The sequence below is a fragment of the Triturus cristatus genome, chromosome 6 (genome assembly GCF_964204655.1).
Source record: "Triturus cristatus chromosome 6, aTriCri1.1, whole genome shotgun sequence".
NCBI classification, from domain to species: Eukaryota; Metazoa; Chordata; class Amphibia; order Caudata; family Salamandridae; genus Triturus; species Triturus cristatus.
In genome coordinates this window covers 557,940,624-557,960,805 of record NC_140589.1, presented here as the reverse complement: position 1 = coordinate 557,960,805, position 20,182 = coordinate 557,940,624, and the positions used below count along the sequence as shown (strand labels likewise).

Below are 20,182 nucleotides of genomic sequence, written 5' to 3'. Positions count from 1 at the left end.
CAAGTTCTCTGAACGCCAGGGTGGATGAACTCAGCTGCCGGTGCATGATGTATCACGAATGGCGTCTTCACTCTGAGGTGGTGCAAGGTCTCTTTCAGCAGTGGGGAGAGCCTTGGTTAGATCTGTTCGCCACCGAAGAGAATGCGCAATGTCAGCAGTTCTGTGCTTTGGAATTCCCAAGGCGGCACTCGGCAACGCTTTTCGTCGCGAGTGGAATTGCGGTCTTCTATATGCCTTTCTGCCTTTACCACTTCTGCCCAGAATGCTGAAGATCAGGCGCAACTGGGCCCAAGTCATTCTTGTGGCTCCAGACTGGGCACAGAGAGTCTGGTATCCAGAGCTCTTAAACATGGCCATAGATCCTCCGATCAGACTGCAGCAGGGGACAGTCTTCTACCCAAACCTATCCAGCCTCCACCTCCTTGTGTGGAGATTGACCGGCGACAGTTGACAGCTTTTGACTTTCCTCCTGGAAGTCTTTAATGTCATCTTGGCAGATAGGCGTCCCTCCACTAAAACGGTATACGCCTGTAGATGGAACCCATTTGTGGCATGGTGCACTGCAAAGGCTGTGTATCCCCTTTCTGCCCCTCTTTCAGAGGTTCTCCTCTTAATTCTATCTTTGGCCCAACAGGGCTCTGCTCTGGGCACCCTTAAAGGCTATCTTTTGGCCATTTCGGCCTTTCTTCGCCTTCCTGATCAGCCTTCTCTTTTCAAGTCCCCTATTGTAAATAGATTTCTTAAGGGCATTACTCACTTCTTTCCTCCTATTCCTTTCGTAATGCCCCAGTGGGACTTGAATCTGGTCTTAACTTACCTTATGAGTGCTCCTTTCGAGCCATTACATAATTGTCCTCTCAGACTCTTGACTCTAAAAACTGATTTTTTGGTTGCCATCACCTCTGCTTGCAGTGTGAGTGAGCTTCAGGCTCTTTCTTATTAACCTCCTTTCCTTGCTATTCATCCGGACAATGTTGTCCTACGAACTAGACCTCCTTCCCAAAGTGGTTACCTCTTTCCGCATAGGACAGACCATCACTTTGCCTACCTTCTTCCCACCCCCGCATCATTCCAAGGAGGAGGAGACACTCCACCGTCTGGATTGCACAAAACAAGTCTGTGTGGACGATCAACTCTTTGTTGGCAATGTGTGCCCCAAGAAAGGTTTGGCCGTGCAAAAATGGGCCATCTCTTGATGGGTCTTCCTTTGCTTTAAGATCTGTTACTCCTTGGCGAAAAAGGAGCTTCCGGTAGGACTGGGTGCCCATTCCACCAGGGCGATGGCTGCCACCACCGCTTTGGGGCGTGGAGTCCCCCTCGGTGAAATTTGCCAGGCAGCCACATGGGCATCGCTGCACACGTTCACTAAACATTATTGCCTGGCTAGCCAAGTCTGGAGAGACGGCTTCTTTGGCCATTCAGATCTCCAGGACTTTCTGATGTGAGCTTAGTTCGCAGACCAACCTCCGGGGTTGGTATTGCTGGGGTATCTATTCGAAGGTAAGGAATCTATAACTAATAGTCCCTTTCAGGTGAGCAATTTACTTACCTTCGGTAACGATCTATCTGAAAGACATATATTAGTTATAGATTCCTTACCGCCCCACCCATCCTCCCTGGTCTGCGAACTGACTTCTAGAGTAAGGGACTCCCTTTCAGGCCCCTAGGTTTGTGCACCAGTGGTCAGTGTATTGCATGGCTCTTCGCTTCTGGCGTGGAATGTCGTTTAAAAGAATGGACGTCAGCGCGCAGGTGTAGCGTCTAAGTAGATACCGTGACGTCATCCCGGCAATCACGACGCCAGCGTCGAACGCAGTGGCGACCGATGCCACCTACCGACACGCGCAGGGGTTCTGCTGAGAAAAAATTCACTGGAATCAGTCTGACGCCTGGGGGCAATTCTAAGGTATGGAATCTGTAACTAATGTCTCTTACAGATCTATTGTTACCGAAGGTAAGTAACTTGATCTTTAAAGCCTATGTTTTTAACGTATGGAACGTGTACCTGTAAGGAGACACTATCTGTTGTGTTTTAACTCAACAGATAATGTTCTGGCTCGATACATTGAAAATCCTTAAAGCCTGGAATTAATGAAAGCAGACTTGATAACTGTGATTTAAAGTTATCTTTAATGAGCAACCAAAGGTTAGCAGAAAGGCTCTGGACCGACCTGCAATACAGGCTAAGATTAGACTTGAAGATTAATTTAAGATAAACAGATGCAGAATTGTACATCTTGAACTAATTATGTGATTTTCTTTTTATTTGTTTTTGACACAGGGAGTCTTTGTTCGGAATAGCGTATATTTGTAGTAATTTTAATTAGTCATACACAATAAAATTACTTCATTCATAAATTGTAATTCTGAAAGCCATTTAATGATATATAGCTTCTTATCCTTTATTTTAAATGGTTTCGATGGCCAGGTCTACTAGTAGGGTTAATTGAAGGCTGCCTAGCAATATCATTGCTGGAAGGCTATTATTTTAACACTCCGATTCCCCTACAATGTTCTTAATTCAGAATGATATTTACTTTCTATTCTGGGAGTTTTAAGTGTCACTAAAACCCCCAAAGGGCCTTGCTTTGAGTGCCTGTGCAGTTTGAATGGTAGTCTTGATTATTTTTGTTGTTGGTTTTTTTTTTTTTTTTTGTTAAATCGTTTTTTGTTATTTTTTTAGCCCAAAATTTTATTCTTGCACACAAAAAGTAGACTCTAACCAATAAAAAAGGAAGCATCTGGAAAAAAAACATGAAATGCTATCATTCTTTTCAGATTAACGAGTGAGCTTTCGTAGAGAGCAACAGTTTACTTTTCACACAATTTATTGAAGCGCGATATAAACCTGTAAGTGGTGCTATTTTTGGGTATCATCGGAATGTGAATGTGAGAAAGGGTTCTCTCTCAGGATATCCACTGAATTTGGTTCTTCAACTTCAGGCAACATTTCTGGGCAGTAAAGGCACTTGAGAACAAGTTCCCTTTAGTGCTTTTTTTTTTCCTTTTTTTACTGCGAGTATACAGATGTTTTTATTTATTTTCCTGTGTACCTGGAATTTAGTGGTATCATTTGTGTTTGCAATAAGATACGTCATATGGTTATCCATAGGAAGGAAAAATAAATGTATTACAACCTCTGCTTGATCTTGTTATTGCTTCAAAAGTGGAAAACAAGAAACCCTTTCTGTGTTCATGATGTAATCAGAGCAGTCACATATTAACAATTCTGATCTAGAAGTGCCTGATTTCAAGTGCACCAGTGATTAGCGATTCATGTTAGCGATTCATTCTGAGATCCCATTTAGCCAATTATCTTTATCTTTTAGTGTTTTCATTCTTTGCATTGAGGCGTGACTCAGTTTGGCTCTTGAGAATGTGAAGGTACCATTATTTTACACACAGATACATTTCCCAGTATTTAAACATTTTAGCTTTGCTAAAATAGAATATTACATGCCTAGTGTTGGACAGCTTTTTGTGTATTAAGATTATGCTCTAATCTACTTCTGTAACCATGAAACTGAATTATCATACTGAAGGCATCAAGCCCCTACTGAAATTAAAAGCACAGTGAATTACTTATTAACTCCTATCAGATTATGTCCGGCAACCATATCTGGATTCCAACCTAGAAGCTGTAGCTAAAAGATAATTCTCGAGAATCAGACTCCTTTATATTCCTCTGGCTCAATTTGAGTAATCATGGAATTCCGCCCCCAGGAGTAACAGCTGCTGACGTAGGTGCGGTTAGAAACATTAGGTAACATCATATATATCTGCCAAAGTCTGTTAAAACTGCGGAAAATTTAACTACAGAAACATTTTGTCGGGGCAGATGTTAGAGCTTTCAAAGATGCAGTTTAACTCTGTTTTACTAATCGAGTTCCTTAATTTATGAATGCATTAATGCCATTTTTGGATTTGGCTTAGTCGGTTAAGATATCATTGTTAATTTTTATTCAGAAAGAAACCTCTCTTGATGGTTTTTCTGTTCTTAACTATGATCAAATGTATTTTTTTAAGCATATTTATTTGTAATATTTTTTGATACAATAAAGCTTACTTATAGTATATTGAAGGACTGAATGACGTGTTGGAAATTTGCCACTGGATTTGGATTTGGTTTTGTAAAGCGCGTAGCTACCCGAGGGCGTCCCAGCGCTATAGTCATTTCCTTAATTCTTGCAATTAGAGTCCCTTTTTGATTTGATCGGACCATTGCTTTTGTGTACACCACTTCTCACTCACAACTGATGATGAAGGTATCCAGCTTGTTGATTTTCATTTTGTTTTAGTGATGTAGCAATAATGAAGTCTGATGCCATCAGAGCTTTGAATCTGTGGATCTGAATTAGATGCTCAAACTCTTATTTATCAGGTCTGTTAACTTAGGTTCATGCTACACACAGATTTTTTATTTAAATGTCCTACTGGGTTTGGGGCACGTTACCGGTTTCTGCAGTAGAATATCAACATGCTAGGAAACTGTGACATGCTGCCTACATGCCCGTAAGGCTTTAGCTGGTTATGAGGGCTGCTGTGATCTACCTCCCATCCTAGACATCAATTCTGATGTGCCACGCTATCACTTCAAATGATCGTTGCCAACCACAAACCACTTGGGCCATTTTCAGCCGTGCCTTGTGCTGTTTCTTGTGTCCAACTCCTGCTTTTGTGAATGTTATTGTTGATTAATGACAGCATGGGACATTGCGTCTAGGTATGTTTGTATTTTTGTCAAATTATGAAGTGTTCTATTTCACCCACATATGTTGACCTGTCTTTGACCGTAGATTATTATAGACTCAAAGCTCAATAGATTGTTAATGGCACTGTAGGAAGGTGGAGTATAAAGTAGTGATGCTGGTTAGGCTTCACTATGCAATGCTCTCACAATACCCCCAAGATGGTCCTTGGATTCACAATAAAAAATCCTTAGCTCAGTCCTAGTAAAGTGACAAAGAGGAGTCCGTTTTTTCTAGAGGAACACGTTAAGCATTTCAGAGTACCAACATGGATAATAAGTAATTGACATGACTCAAAAGAAATCAGACACAAATCTATAAAAACAAAGCTGATTTTTATATAATTTAAGACACCATAACAAACTCAATCGAATAAGTATAACCGGAGTTAAGGATTTTAGAAGTAAAATTAAATCTGTGCAAAACACACTGCAAAACGTTAGTATTGCAGCCAATGGTAAAAAGCCCTAGTGACTATCCGTAACCTGCAGGTTGAGCTGCATGGAACCCAAGGAGGGTAAAGGTGAAGTGGGTCCCAGGACCAAGCCATGACAGTCGGTTAGATTTTACTTGGCTCTAGAAGACTGGGTGCAGAGTTGTCCTGGCTGTCTTTGGTGCTGATTTTACCACTTACACGGTGCTGGGGAGGAAACGGGTGCATAAAGTCGACAACTGGCTACTGCTGGCATCTGATTAAAGTGTTGCGGTGTTTCCTCAAATTGCGTCGGCGAGTAAAGCCTTGGCATGGTAAAGTCAGCAAGAAGTTGTAGCCTTGCGGCCAGAACCGTTGACTTCGAATCTGGGCAACCGGGTTCGTGTCTAGGGAACGCCGCGCAACATCCTGTGATTCTGGGCAAATCACTTAATCTCCTCATGCCTCTTGTCTATCTGTAAGGAAACTGATGCTCATGTAAAGCACTCTGATACCCGATGTCCCTGATCTAGTTGGCTCTATATAAAACTCAAAAATAAATAAAGTTGTTTTGATGCCTGGAGGTCCAGGGGAAAACTGTAGCTACGTGAAACTTGCTGGAGTTCAGGCCTGTTTCCCACAATGCACGGGACCATTTACCTTTGGACGATCCCTCGGAGGGTGCGATGGCCTGGGATTTATTTTTGGTTTACGGTGTTTTAAATTTATTTTTTGGTCTGGTGGGCAAGGGACTAGTGACACTAGTCCCAGTGAGTCTGGATGTGCTTTTGGCTCTCAAAGGGGTCCCTCAGTCTGTGGGGTGATCACTCTTTGGTCCGAGACGAGTCGCAGTCATGCGTTTCCAGGAAGGTTACCACAGGTGCAGAGTATCAAGCTGTTGGTGTGTGCAGCTCCTACTGTCGCAGACTGGTCTCTTTTGTGTCCTTTCTTGCAAGTCAGATCTGAACGGAGTTTCTTCTGCCAGGGGCATCTTCTAAATCCTAGATTTAGGGGTGTGGGTGCAAGTGTCCAATGGGCTACTAGCCGCAGCGGCTAATCCACCCAAGGTGACCACATCTGGGTGTGTGTCACCTTTTCTACCCAGAATCCTCTATTCTGCCACTTTTAAAAATGGCGGAAACCTTTCTTAGCTGTGCAGACCAGGTAGCCCACCCTAGAGGTGTGGCTAACCTCCTGGGCGTGTACACCTCTTGACTACAACATTTTCCACCTGCCCAAGTGCAAATGTGCCTGGGGGAAGGGGAGAGCTATTTCCTTCTTTGGGAGGCAGCCTGGTTGCATATCACAGGTGGTAAAGGTTTGAAGCTCACCACCTTGATGCGCCACTTCACTAGCCATCCTATCGGGGAGGGAGGTGTGACCTGCTTCCCATCCAGCCATTGTTTGTTACTCCTTGGAGAGTTTAAACCTCCTGGCAGGGGATCATATTCCTGTCCTGGCAGCAGTAACTGCTGGCTGGCAGCCAGAGCACAGGAAAGGCGAGGCAACCAGGTGGGCAACCTCTAAGGAAGCCACCTGGATGCATGCCACATTGTCCTTGATATGATAATCATGTCGGGGGTGAGGGGGCATGTTTGATGCGAAACATGACATATTGCGGCAGTACCCTAATGGAGCTTGCCACCTCGAGGGTGCCCCGGTGCCAACTCATGATCACTTATAGTAGCCCTTAATGGAAAAGGCTACTATAGGGACATTTAAGCTTGCATTTATATGTCCCCACCGTAATATATTGCAATCTGCCTCCTCGGCACAGGTGTGACTGGCATATATAAAAAATAGTGCATTGACTTTGCCTCACATGTGAGGGCAAAGTCAAGTTTGAGCTGTTTGCACTGATCCTGCAGTCTGCACTGACAGAACTGCGGTGCTCTGTTTACTTGGGTCACTCATGGAGGCCCAAACAGTGCTTGAGACCCTGGTGACCCCTTTAACTCCCATGCCCTGGGTACCAGTGGTACCATATACTAGGGACTTGTAGTCCTTGCCAAATGGGGTTGCCAATTCACTTATATCAGTTTTAGGAAGAGATCACTGGGGCCTGGGTTGCAGGCTCCAGTGCACTTTCAAAGTCATACCCATCCACATTGGAGCGAAAAGTGGGGAGGGGGTGATCATACAAGGATGGTGCTTTCCTACAGGATCCTTAGTGTTCATTTAAACTTCCTGTTCCCTGGCTGCTGCAATACCATACACTTATATCTTCACCTCTGTTCTTGAAATATGAATTTAGAGACCACTAAAACAGCTCGCACACTGGGTAGTCATAAAGTACATAGCCTGTAGTACATCAAGAGTAGTATATTGACATGGAGCACAAACACTATGCGCAGAGATGTCTATAATGTCTGAATCCCCGATGGATATTTTTAAATACACTTAAACAATATGGACGGACCCACTAAGTGTATGGATTGCAATCGCTATGTGTGGTAGGAACAGGGATCCATTAGGTGTTCTTAAAAGACCCCTCACACTACCTGGTTGGTGTCATGCTTCATCATGCTTCATCATTGGAGTCCCATCCCTTGCTATCCCCTGGTTTTTCCAATATTTTTAACTAAATTCATGGGCACAGAACCTTTTTTACTGAAAACTTTCCATATCCTTTTTAATTCTCATCAATAGAAAGCTTTTGCTACTTTAATGCATTCAATATAGAAGCAGAGTCGACTTTGTTCCTGCTCTTTGCTAATTATTTGATGATTATTATTTGATGATGGCTTTCCTGTCTATTTTCTTGATGGAATGGCTTTCCTCCTTATTTTTGTGTTTAACCCGCCAAAGGATAATTTTGGTCAACAGTTCTGCTTGTTATTTTCATTTACTAAATAGTCCATACAAGTTATACCTTGTGGCAAATAAGCTCATTCCAAATTAACTTACAGCAAAGTAAAAAAAAAAGTTGACACCTGGTATCACTGGGATAAAAAATTAAATACGTATTTGGATACTGTGTAACTATCCTTGTCTTAATGTTTGTTTTAACCCTCTATTCCATTTGTTTTATAACATAGGTGAACTGTTACCGCCATTTGTCACCAGATCATCTACTGCAAATATGCCATCGGCTAGGTCCACTTCTAGAGCAGGATATTCCATCTAGTGTTCCTGGAGTGCAGACGTTATTAGGGGCTGGAAGTCAGTCTTTGCTGAGGACGAAAAAAAGTAAGGCGTTTGTTTTCTCGTGTTTCTTAATTTTGCATCACATTTGTAAATGCTACAGCTATATAAATAACAGTATGACAATATTGAGTTTCATAGTGACCAATGCTTTTTTAGATTCTCCCAATATACTTTAAATGTGATCTAATTTGTAAATAGTTTGTATGTATTTAATACCGGAATCCTGTAAATACAACCCAGTTTGCACTCAAATGGATGATTATTGTATCTTATGTTTACAGGCTGCAAAAATGTTGTATGGAAAGGAACTGCTCTTGCAGCATTGCATTGTGGTAGACCTCCAGAGACGCCTGTGAATTTTGGATCCCCACCTGGTATAGGTAAGTAAATTCTCAACTCAGATTATTGATGTTATGTGACTTGATTAAGCACAAACCAGAGGCTTTGTCGATTTGTGAGAACGGTTACTTCATAGTTCCAGTACCACACGCACACACCACCCAATGTGGCAGAAGTCTGAGAGTTGATATCCTCAGATGCTGGGTTCCCACCCACTAGTTTTCTGTGCTGTCCCAATGAATTTCATTTTTAGAGCCCAACTGAAATTCTTAGGCAATTACGAAAAATATTCTAAATCAATAAAGGACCAGAAGGGTAAAATTTGAATTTTCCAGTGGGTACACAGTCCTGTTGTTTTCAAGGCTCCATCTTAATATATGAAAACATGTTTTATTATTGTAGGAGAGTAGGGTCTGCTTTCTATGTTCACCCCCACTTTTTGCTTTTGCTTCACTGGTTTTCGACTTAGATGTGGCTGTGGGCCTGCTAATCAGACCCACAGCCCAGCTGTTCTCTCTCTAAATTCACACTATGTACTTTTGGTACTTAACCCAATTGGTAAGGATCACCTTCTAGGCCCTGTACAGTGTACCTTAGGTACCCAGGGCATAGGTGTACCCTAGGCCTACCAGGGGCTGCAGCATGTATTATGCCACCCCTGGCTGGCCTTCCATTATGACACAACTGGCTGATCACTCAGCTGGGGCAAGGTCGTGTAATCACCCCTTGCTTAGGTGTAGTATTCCTATACCTACCTTATATATAGACACATGGGTAACCTATCAGTCACTCCTATGGCAGGCCTTAACAATCCTGAAGGCAGAGTGCTTGGTAACATGTGAGATGGTGCTCTAGCATGAGCTGAGCCTGTCTGCAGCTTTCGGAACCATGTCCTTATAGCTGTTCTATGATATTGCCTACCATATACTCTTAAAGTGCCGTATAATCCTCGCGGTTATGGTAACTATGGTTTGGCTTTATCAAAACATACCGTGTAAGGTGTCTAACACTTTGGAATAATACCCCCATACCATTTCTGGCGATGAGGATAGTATTCCTCCCTTCTAGAGGGAGAAGACATGTTGAAGACCTTCTACCCGGTTAAAGTTAACCAGAGCCCCAGACATTCGACTACGGAAGAAGACTGAAGAATCTCCCTTGTGGCCAAGGAGTGGCCACCCTGTGCAAACAGGCACCATCAAGCGACCTGCCGTTTGCTTTGCTCAACGTTCTACGAGGAACCGACTGCAGAGCCCGACCAGCGCCTTGACTTCCAGACTTCTCCGCCCCTGATCCACATCCACAGCAAAGCTGAGATCCGTGGAGGCGACGAGAGACGTGGGACCGGCTACCTGGGAAAATTGGCTACTAGCTTCCAGCGCAGCTTCTGAGGCATCCTCGAAGTTGTGCCCTGGGGATTGAGAAGCCCCAACCCCGAGCACCATCTGCACCGAAGATCAGCCCTCCACACTCCACGAGTTCTGCGTGGGGCCCTTCTGCATTTTCCTGCTCGACGCGTCTGTCCGGTTGCTTGCCCGTTGGCTAGTGACCTCTGCGACGACGAACCCTTGACTTTCCACCCCTGGTTTGGCTCCTCCAGACTGGCCCTTGCTTCCCTGTAAAAGAGCAGCACCTCAGGCCTTCCTGGTCTGCAACAGAAGCAAATCCTTCATTCTGCGTGGGTTGCGCTTGCCAAGGCTTGTTGTGTCCAAACTCGCCGCCGACAGCAAGAGCCCTTGTGGGACTGCTCGCCTCCTGGTTCTGGTCGTCCTCGACGCCTCCTGGTACCCGTGGCTGCTGCGACAAGCTTCACCTCTTCACCTGCATCTTCACAACATCGCCTGGTTCCTTCCTGGTTCCTTCCCGGCTCCTGGCTGGCAACCTAGACTCTGCTTGCAGGTATCCTCCTTCTTGATTCCATCCTTGGAATCCACCGGACACTCTTCACTGACTGCCTGTCAGCATCTTTTCTTCAGGCATCCATAGGAGTCGACGACGAAACCCGACGCAAGTTCACACCTATGCACCCGCAGCCCGTGGGCTAGGTAACTTGAGTACTCCGGTGCTCACAAGGGTATTGACTATCCAAGTGTCTAGTTTCCAAGTCTCTAACTCCTAGTTACTTCCGAAGTGTCCTAAAACTCTTAATTTCTAAATACTACTATTTCTATCGACTTTAACGCATTACGCGTGAGTTTTTCCACTCTGCACCTGAATCCCGTGGGCCTCCCACTGCCTAGCAACTGATAGGATAGTGTAGCCCCAGCGATTCCCTAGGCCTAGGCCTAACCTGTGTTCGTGACAGTGGTTCTTCTACAACTTACTTAGTATATGGTTTGCGTGGCCCCTAGGGCCTAACTGTATTACTTACCTGTGTGACTTATGTATGCTTAAATAAGACTGTGTTGTACTTACCTCGAATCTCATAAAGAGTGCTGAGGGTGTTTTGACTAGAATAAATACATTCTATTTTTATAATATATCTTTTGTGGTGTCCTTTCATTTGGTATTCAAGGGATTGCAAATGGTATAACAGCTGGCTTCACATGCCATACAGAGTTTAGCCTAAGACTACTCTTGTCCATGCTACCACTAGGATAGCTGGTCTATAAGGTTGACTTTACAACCAATCACCATAAGGGTTGTTTGGACTGATACAAGGTGTACACTAGAATTAGTGACATCATATATCAGGCCAACTGCTCACAATTATGTTGTGCTTTATCGGGACAGTAGTAGAGATTCCAGTTGACTTGTTCCTTTAGTACATGCTATATGTCGAGCAGGCATTTGAAATCCTGGTTTTCGAATCTCTTGTCCCTTTTTTCCCCCCGGATCACTCCTGTATACAAGAAGACAAATCAACTAGAGCTTCTACTGTCTTGAATGTCTGTCACCCAGGCCCACTGCTTACAAGAGCCTATGCTTGGTGGACCGAACCACTGATTTCAGTGCTGGTGGTTGGGTGCTCTAAGATTGGCACCTAGAAAAGTCAAATTTCTTGGTGCTCATGAATGCAATACAATACAATACAAAATGCTTTATTTTCGTTCACAAAGATCATGAAGCAAAAATAAAACCAACTGTACAAATCATCTGAATAAAAAAAGACCAGCAGCTGTTGCCATGGATGACAAATATTAAAGCATTCCAATGAAATAAAAACACTAATCAAAGCTCTGTAGATCCAATAGGTTTAGGGTTTCAGAGTACCAGGTCAAGGTCCCCGTCAATGGGAACCATACTCTGAAAGGAGTCGTAACAACCTCACGTCCACATAATTTCATTAGCCATAAGAAATCTGGCCACACTAAATACATCCACCATAGCAAGACCATTAGAGTTAGAGGAGCCACATAATCCGACACCATACAAAACGGAACCAGTGGCCTTGTAGATCTCAAGGGCGGAGCGGGGTGACACTTCGGAAGATGGTTTTACGCAGGATCTTTGCTATGTTTGCGATCTGCTTGGTGAGCACCAATTTAGTCTTTTCCAACAGGGTAGCTCAACACAGATTGGGTGTCATTCTAATACCTAGGTAGTCAAAAACAAGACACTTGGTCAATACATGTCTTACCCACCAGTATCTGCCTATTACAACGGATTGCCCTATTTTTAGGGAAAAACATGCATTTGGTTTTAGCACCATTGACCTCTAAGCCGCTAGCAGCACAGAAAGAAGAAAAAAGACCTAATGGCAGTTGCAACCCCTGGCGAGACTTAAAAATCAATATAGTGTTGTCAAAGTGTAGGGCCGTAACCCCCCCCCCCCTCCCCTCCCCTCTATTGGAATGAAAAAAATAAGAAAAAAACAACCTATTATGGTTGTGAATCAATGCGTTAGTCTCCAAAAGTGGTTTGAGTATGCTTGCTGTGGAGGTTAAACTCCTATCTGTTCTTGTGCCCCCATACACCCTTGCGAGTGTTAAGCATCATCATAGGGCTATGCTCCTCGTGGGGGTGGCGCTGCAGTCCCTCACGGGCCCCACAAGAGGGCTCTTTGATGGAGATCTTTTAGGAGTTGCCGCACTTGTGCATATGGGTGTGTGGGCCAAGTGGATAAGTGGAAGTGGGTTAAGATTACCTATCTGTACCCAAGCGAATTTAATGAGCGGTCCTTTAGGTAAATTAAAATATAAAAGCGTTTGGAGACTTTCCTTAAACAAAATAAAGGGAGGAGCTAGTGTATTCCCGCTGCTCTCAACTCGTGAAAAAATGTTTGGGATATACAAGAGTATGTCGCGGACGACATGTTTCGTGCAAACAGTGGGTCCCTAATGGATCCCAATGCGCTTCATCAGGACCTAGAAAATCTAGAATGATCAGAGGAGTCCGGGAAAGACACCCTATACTCAACCCCACCCCCAAACCTATAGTCCGGTCAGGGAACGTCCAGGCGCTCGAAAAACTATTTATTCGCATTCTCAATACCTAAACCAGAGATGGAGACAAAAAAATGGAAAAAGGGGGGTGGGGAGGGGGGAGGAGACACCAAGAAAGAAAAATTGATACACTTCTCATCATCTTAATAAGAACTCCATACCAAAATTAGCCATGTGTGCCAAGGTGCATATTAAAAAGTTGCGTGATTGACGTGATAATTAAATTGCTACTGTGATGCAATCACTATTCACTTATTCAGAGTGGTAAACATAATCCAGAGACACCGAAAGTCCTAAGACTCGTAGTAAACACCATCCGTTTTGCACACACAGGGTGTCACTGAGCATTAGAAAGTTAGCAAGTGAGATACGGTCATTGTTAAAATACGGCATAGGTGTATTACAGAAGAGTGCAGGAGTCATTGCAGTGAGCAGTGCGGGCGTGATTCCAATACTGCCATATTCATTAGTACGGCGATTTAACTCAATGTACTGCGGTGCAGTAAACTGTGAAAACAGAGTAGCGGGGATATATATATATATATATATATATATATATATATATATATATATAATGTATTATACATATATATGTATTATACATATATATGTATTATACATATATATGTATTATACATATATATGTATTATACATATATATTATGTGCAGTGTGCTAAAATGGTCAAACCTACATTCAACAATAGTTTAAATACAATGCCAGCAAACTTAATTACAACAGGAGAAGTCAGTTAACTAAATGGTGAGGACAGGAGTCATCATACCCTTCCTGGTCAGAAGGGGGCCGCGCTGGCGAGTGGTCAGGCTGCCGGTAGGACAACTGCTGCGTATTGGGAAAAAACGAAAGAGACATACAAATGAACAATGGGCTTCTCGTAGTTCCGCATCCTTAGCGCGATAAAATACCTGCTCTCTGGGTTGTATAGCAGCGGGAACCCACCTTCTCTCCTCTGCATGTGAGTCTGTAAACCTGTCTGCTGATCAAGTTCGCCAGTCACAGCTTCTCAAACAAGCCCGGTTAATATAGCCCGAGTGCTTCCTGTTGGCCGAGTGGGAATGGGGCGTGTTTGCTCGTGATGGTGACTCGCGGGCTGACGTAGCATCACTAGGTCACGTGGGGGTTGTATGTGTAAGCAGCGGCCATCTTTAAACGTTCTCTACAGATACATGGTGTCGTGCCTGAATGATGGGTTTCACGTATTTCATCAAATCAGTGGCGTGCAATATGATGTAACGTGGCTGTTATTGAATGCACTAATAGTAATGGTAATCGTGTTGTCAGCTCACTTATTGTTGGTAGAAATGGCATGGTTATGCCCACCGAGTCAGTATTACAAGAAAACAATGGTTCTGTCGGGTATGAGTAAAACAATTGCTTTGTTATGCAAGTGAATCAAGAAAAAGGTACGGAATCAATCCAGAGTTGACCACACAATCTAAAAGTACAAATCACGGTGACGCTAGATTTGGAGGGTGTGATGTCATTCTTTATATATAAATTTCATCATTTATATGAAAACATCCATATCACTTGTAACGCAAGGTTACCAACGTAATAAACTGTAAAGTGAGTCAGTGAGTCAGTGACAAGGTGACAAAAGTGACAGAATTGTGCATAGTATATACAGTGATCAAATACAGAAAAAACTTTTTATGTACACAATATACATGAGGAGGGCCAGTATCAAGGAAAATCACAATGACACCGTTTCACGAATAAATCAAAACATATATGGAAAACAGGTCTTGAACTGGTCCTAGCAGTTATCGTCGACGTTTCAATCCAGTGTAAGCGACATTAAATCGTCATGCAGGGTCTTCATCAGGACATTAAAATAAACGATGGCAACCTGCAAGAGCAAGTAAAGTACGTATCAATAATGTAATGTGCGATTATTTTAATGTGTGGTCCCGAATAAAATGGCCATAACTCACCTAGCCAGTGGTCTAGGATGGCCTGGCAATCAACTGTTCGTGTGTAGAAAGACAGAGCGCCTCATCAAATGTGGTCTCTGTAAGTCAAAGTGAAGCGTGATCTCGTCATTAATCAAAAAATGAGAATGCGCCTCTACGATGTTAAAGTGAAGAGGAGTACGAAAGGGGGAGAGTGAGGGTTAGTAAATACACTAATTAATCCCCATTGTAACTGGTTTTGGAAATTAGGCACGGCAATCAACTGTTCGCGTGTAGAAAGACAGAGCGCCTCATCAAATGTGGTCTCTGTAAGTCAAAGTGGAGCGTGTGATGCCGTCATTAATCACAAATGAGAATGCACCTCTACGATGTTAGAGTGAGGAGGAGTACGAAAAGGGGAGAGTGAGGGTTAGTAAATACACTAATTGACCCCCATTGTAACTGGTTTTGGAAATTAAGCACCGCAATCACGGGTTATGAAAAACCAACGGCGCTTAAAAGGGGCTCACCTCAACGGGCGTACCGAGTCCGGTGAATGAAATACGTCAGAACCAATCCGAAATCAAATTCTGTAAGGATAAGCATTCGTTGAAGACACAATCGTGACCGGGTGCATAATCCATGATAACTGAAACGGGGAATGAGTGCTTACTTGAATTAGAAGTCGAAGCTAAGCGATCATGACTCACGCTGCAGCACCTCCTCTCTTGGTCGGAGGAAGCCGCAACTGACAGACCGGCTGCTAAATGAAAGAAAGCCGGGGCAGTCCTGTCTGACGTAGACAGAGTGACGTGTCAGGCGAGTTGCCTAGCAACCACGTACGCTTCAGAGGGCTGAAGCAGCTGAGACCAGCGCGAGAACGATCGCGCGCTTGGCTGACGTAGGTAGCTGGGACAGACACTGTGTCAAACTACGTGGTTAACTCAATAAATGAGCGGTTAAAAAGATTAGAAACCGGCGAGCAGTGCGGACTATTCTTGCACATAGGAGATAGTTAAATATAAGTGTGCAGCAATGCCAGAACGTGTTGACTACTCTCGCGCGCACGAGATAAAGCCATGTGTCAATGGAGTTACCCGGCAACTGTAATCACTTATAGGACCAGAAACAGTTGGTATTTGTACAAGATTGTACGCGTGCTTGGCTCGAGAGTGCATGTAGTTAAAAACATCAGTACATTATGTATATGTTCACCAAGATAATTTGCAGACCCATACCTGCATGTGCAAATACATATAAGACTGGTTCATGTTGACAAAATTTTTAAGGAAAGATCATACGTCATTGTTTACATCACAAATATGCAATAGAACAACTTTTTAGAATAGCAAGCTCAAAAACACTGGATGAATGAAAATTGAGGGTCATCCCAAATCAACATGTGAAATAGTTTCAAGGGAAAACATGCGTCATTGTTTACATCACAAATGTGCAATAAGACAACTTTTTAGAATGGCAAGCTCAAAAACATTGGGTGAATAAAGTTTGAGGGCCGTCCCAAAGCCACATGTGAAAGTGCCAGTTTACAACGAAACTATCAAGCTGAAATTATGACTGACCGAGCTCCTGATGACACACTCATATATACAGACTGCAGAAGGGGAGTATCATAGTTGACCCATCTCTCTAGATGTTTCCTCGAGGCTATTAAGACCTTGCTGGACAGTGTTGAGAGAATGAATCCATCTACATTCTTTTCTCTTTAGATTCAAAACCATTGATCCCCCTCTAGGCGCCAGGCTTGCCTTTTCTAGCACCCACCGTTTTAAGTCTTCAGGCTGATGGCTTTGTGCCAGAAAATGATCCACCATGGGGGCCCCTTGCGTCTTGCACCTGATGCGACTCATGTGTTGTAATATCCTCGCTTTGATTTTTTGTGTTGTTTGTCCCACATAGAGGGAATCACAAGGACATCTTATCGCATATATGAGATTGGAGCTGTTGCAATTCGTGAAAGTTGATGAGTTATATGTTCTGTTGTTATGGGTGAAGGAAGAACCCTCTATTGCCAAAGGACAGGCTTTACATTGGCCACACTTGTAATGGCCCTCCAGGAGAGGTAGGCCCAACTGTTCCCTGAGACCCCGTGGTTTAGGTGGTTCAAGGTATGCCTTGACAACACTGTCCTTCACATTCTTGCCCCGCTTGAACGCGAAGATAGGTTCTTCAATGGTCGGGAGCTCGCTGGCAACCAGATTCCAGTACTTCTTGATGATTTTCTTCATGCCATTACTCTTCGTGTTAAAGGATGTAACACATACAATGTTCTCCTTCTTCGGTCTGTTTTCCCTGACCTGCAAGAGTTCGTCTCTCGGGCAATACCAAGCGCGTTTACGTGCGCGTTTCAACAGACCCACCGGGTAGCCACGTTCTTTTAATCGAGTGGTGAGGATCTCAGTTTCTTTAAAGAAATCGGCTCTGCGTGTACAGTTCCTCCTTAGTCTAAGGTATTGACCATACGGAAGATTATCTCTTAAGCTGCGTGGATGGTGAGAGTCATACTTAAGGAGGGTGTTCCGTTCCGTTGGTTTACGAAAGAGGTCACAGACTAGTTGTCCATCATCAACCTCAAAGGTAAGATCCAGGAAATCGATGGTGCTGTTGTCATTCGTCATAGTGAACTGGATATCATTCGATCTAGCATTCAGCCAGCTGTGGAACAGATTGAGTTCGTCCTTAGTACCAGACCAGATCATTATAACGTCGTCTATATAACGTTTCCAAACAGTAATGTGGTCAATGAACGGATTTTGGTGATTGTAGAGATGTTCCGAGTCAGTATAGCTGGTGTAAGATCGTGTTCTATAGAGTGTAGGTAGTGTGAAGAGTCATATGCGTAAAATGCATCATCCTTCATCTCGGAGGGATGACAAAGATAAGTGATATTATTGTGAAGAAAAGTATCTTGAGACCTATGTATGTTGGTTTTACTGGTTATGTGTTACTGGATTATCACTTAAATGTCAGGTAGTTATTTCTTCCTCAATAGTGAAGTTGAAGCAAGCCCCCCAAATCTATAACGGTGAAGGCCAGGTGACAAATCTTGTTTTATAGAGTCAATAACATCTCAGTCGGATGATGGCAATGTCCTGATATCGCCATGTGGGTCTCTTTGTTGCTGGATAAATCTAGTACATCCATCGTGTTAATGACTGTAAGTCAATTATTAAGACATTAGTTCACCCCACGGGATATCGTCATTTGGTCCGCATTTGGTCCGCATAATATTGCTCTGTAGTCTAAAGACCCAACGCTGTTCCTGTCTAAATAATGCGGACGTCGACCAATTTGGGTTAGAGTCAATTATGGTCCATTTCAGGCTTTCAGGAGAGTAATTTTTCTCCAGGAAGTGATTTTGTAGTCTTGTTGTTGGTTTTTTTCATCAGGTTGTGCTCTTGTGTTCCCCGAGGCGGACTTTCACTGATCGTACGGTCATTCCCACGTACTTCAATGAGCATGAACATGTCAACAGATATACGCAATTTTTAATATTAGTTTGTGTGGCATTTTTGCTGCCAGAGTTTGTTCTTACCCAGATTTATCTCTTTCGAGGGGGTAGTCTGTGGACAGGCGGAGCAGGATCCACACTGGTAATGACCTACCACAGGGGGTAGTGACCACAGTGTGTTGCATCTGGATGATCATCTTGGGACGTGTGTGTACCAGAATATCTCTTAAATTCTGTGTGCGTTCGAAGGCGAATAGCGGTAATGGACCTGGGTGGAAGCTTCCTGTTTCAAGTATCTTCCAATGTTTTTTCACAATTTTCTGGATTTTATTCGAGTTTGGTGTGTATGAGGTCACACAGGTTAATGTGTCTGTTTTTGTCTTCTTTTGTTTTCAGGAGGGCCTCCCTCGGGTTATTTCTGGCTCTCTTATGAGCTTGTCTGATGATTCTTTTTTGGTATTGTCAGATTTCCAGATAGTATTGCTGCTTGCGTCTCAAATTCATTGATGGTATTACAGTTTATCTGAAGAAGTAAAAATTGACCACTGGGAGATTATCTCTTAAGGCCTTAGGGTGATGACTTTGGTGCATGAGAAGACTATTTCTGTCAGTTGGTTTCTTGTAGTTGGTTGTCATGAGGGTGCCATCCTGTAAATAGATGAGGCGGTTCAGAAAAGGAATTTTGTCATGTGATGTGGAGCCCGTGAATTTCAAGAAGGTGTCCAGTGTGTTAACCCATCTGAAGAAGTTCTGACACTCTTCCTCTGTTCCCTTCCAAAAGACTATGAAATCATCAATGTAGCGACGCCATAGTAAAATGTTGGTCTCAAATGGGTTGGTCGTTTTCAAAATGTATTCTGACTCGAAATTGGCTATGTACAGGCACGCCAGACTCAGCGCGAAGGTGCTCCCCATACTGGTGCCCTGTATTTGATGGTACAGTTTCTTATCATAGGCAAAGACATTTTCTTTGAGAGCTATTCTCGCAGAATCACAGATGAAAGTGATTGGAGTTTCATAGGGCCACGGATCCAGATTTTGCAGGACCCTCTCCAGGAACTCGATGGTGGAGTCCTGGGGGATGTTCGTATATAGTGCCACCACGTCCAGGGTGACCAAGAGGTCGATGGATCCGGGGTCTTCAAAGTTCTCAATGAGATTGAGAACCTCCGTGGTATCTCTCAAATACGTTGGAGTCTTGGTGACTAGAGGACGCAGGAAGAAATCACAAAATTTGCTAAGGGGTTCCAGTAGAGATTCTATACCGGACACAATCGGACGTCCAGGTGGTGGATTGACTCCCTTATGCATTTTGGGAAGGTGGTAGAAATATTTATTCATTTATTTATTTTAACACTTATAGAGTGCACTGCAACCCTGCGGGCATCCTGGCGCTGAGACATCGAGAGAGAAAGCTGATGTGAAGGATTACATGGCTATATCAGAGGATCATACTTTGGGGAAGAACCACGTCTTGACTCTTATGGAACAGCATTAGGGTCTGTATACTCCTAATTTCCAGAGGAAGACGGTTCCAAAGGCGGGCAGCAGCTACGCCAAAAGCTCTTCCCTGCAGGGTTGCTTTCTTTATCCTAGGAATTTTAGCAAGACTCGCAGAGGATGAGCGAAGGTTGCATATAGGTTCATACCATTGGAATCTGTCTTGGAGTAATTTAGGCCCCTGTCCATGAAGTGCCTTGAACACAATACATAAGGATTTGAACAGAATCCTTTGAGTCACTGGAAGCCAGTGCAACTCCGCCAGTGCTT

The 20,182-nt window shown here is 43.5% G+C and overlaps 1 protein-coding gene across 4 annotated transcripts in view; it reads left to right on the top strand.

The window, feature by feature from the left end:
- Positions 1-20,182, top strand: part of PHIP (PHIP subunit of CUL4-Ring ligase complex) — a 1,862,070-nt gene that overhangs the window by 128,561 nt on the left and 1,713,327 nt on the right. For all 4 annotated transcript variants that reach the window (XM_085610989.1, XM_085610988.1, XM_085610991.1 and 1 more), the window contains exons 5-6: positions 8,199-8,349; positions 8,589-8,687. In XM_085610989.1, the coding sequence (XP_085467115.1) occupies positions 8,199-8,349; positions 8,589-8,687 (250 nt within the window). The remainder of the gene's footprint in view (positions 1-8,198; positions 8,350-8,588; positions 8,688-20,182) is intronic.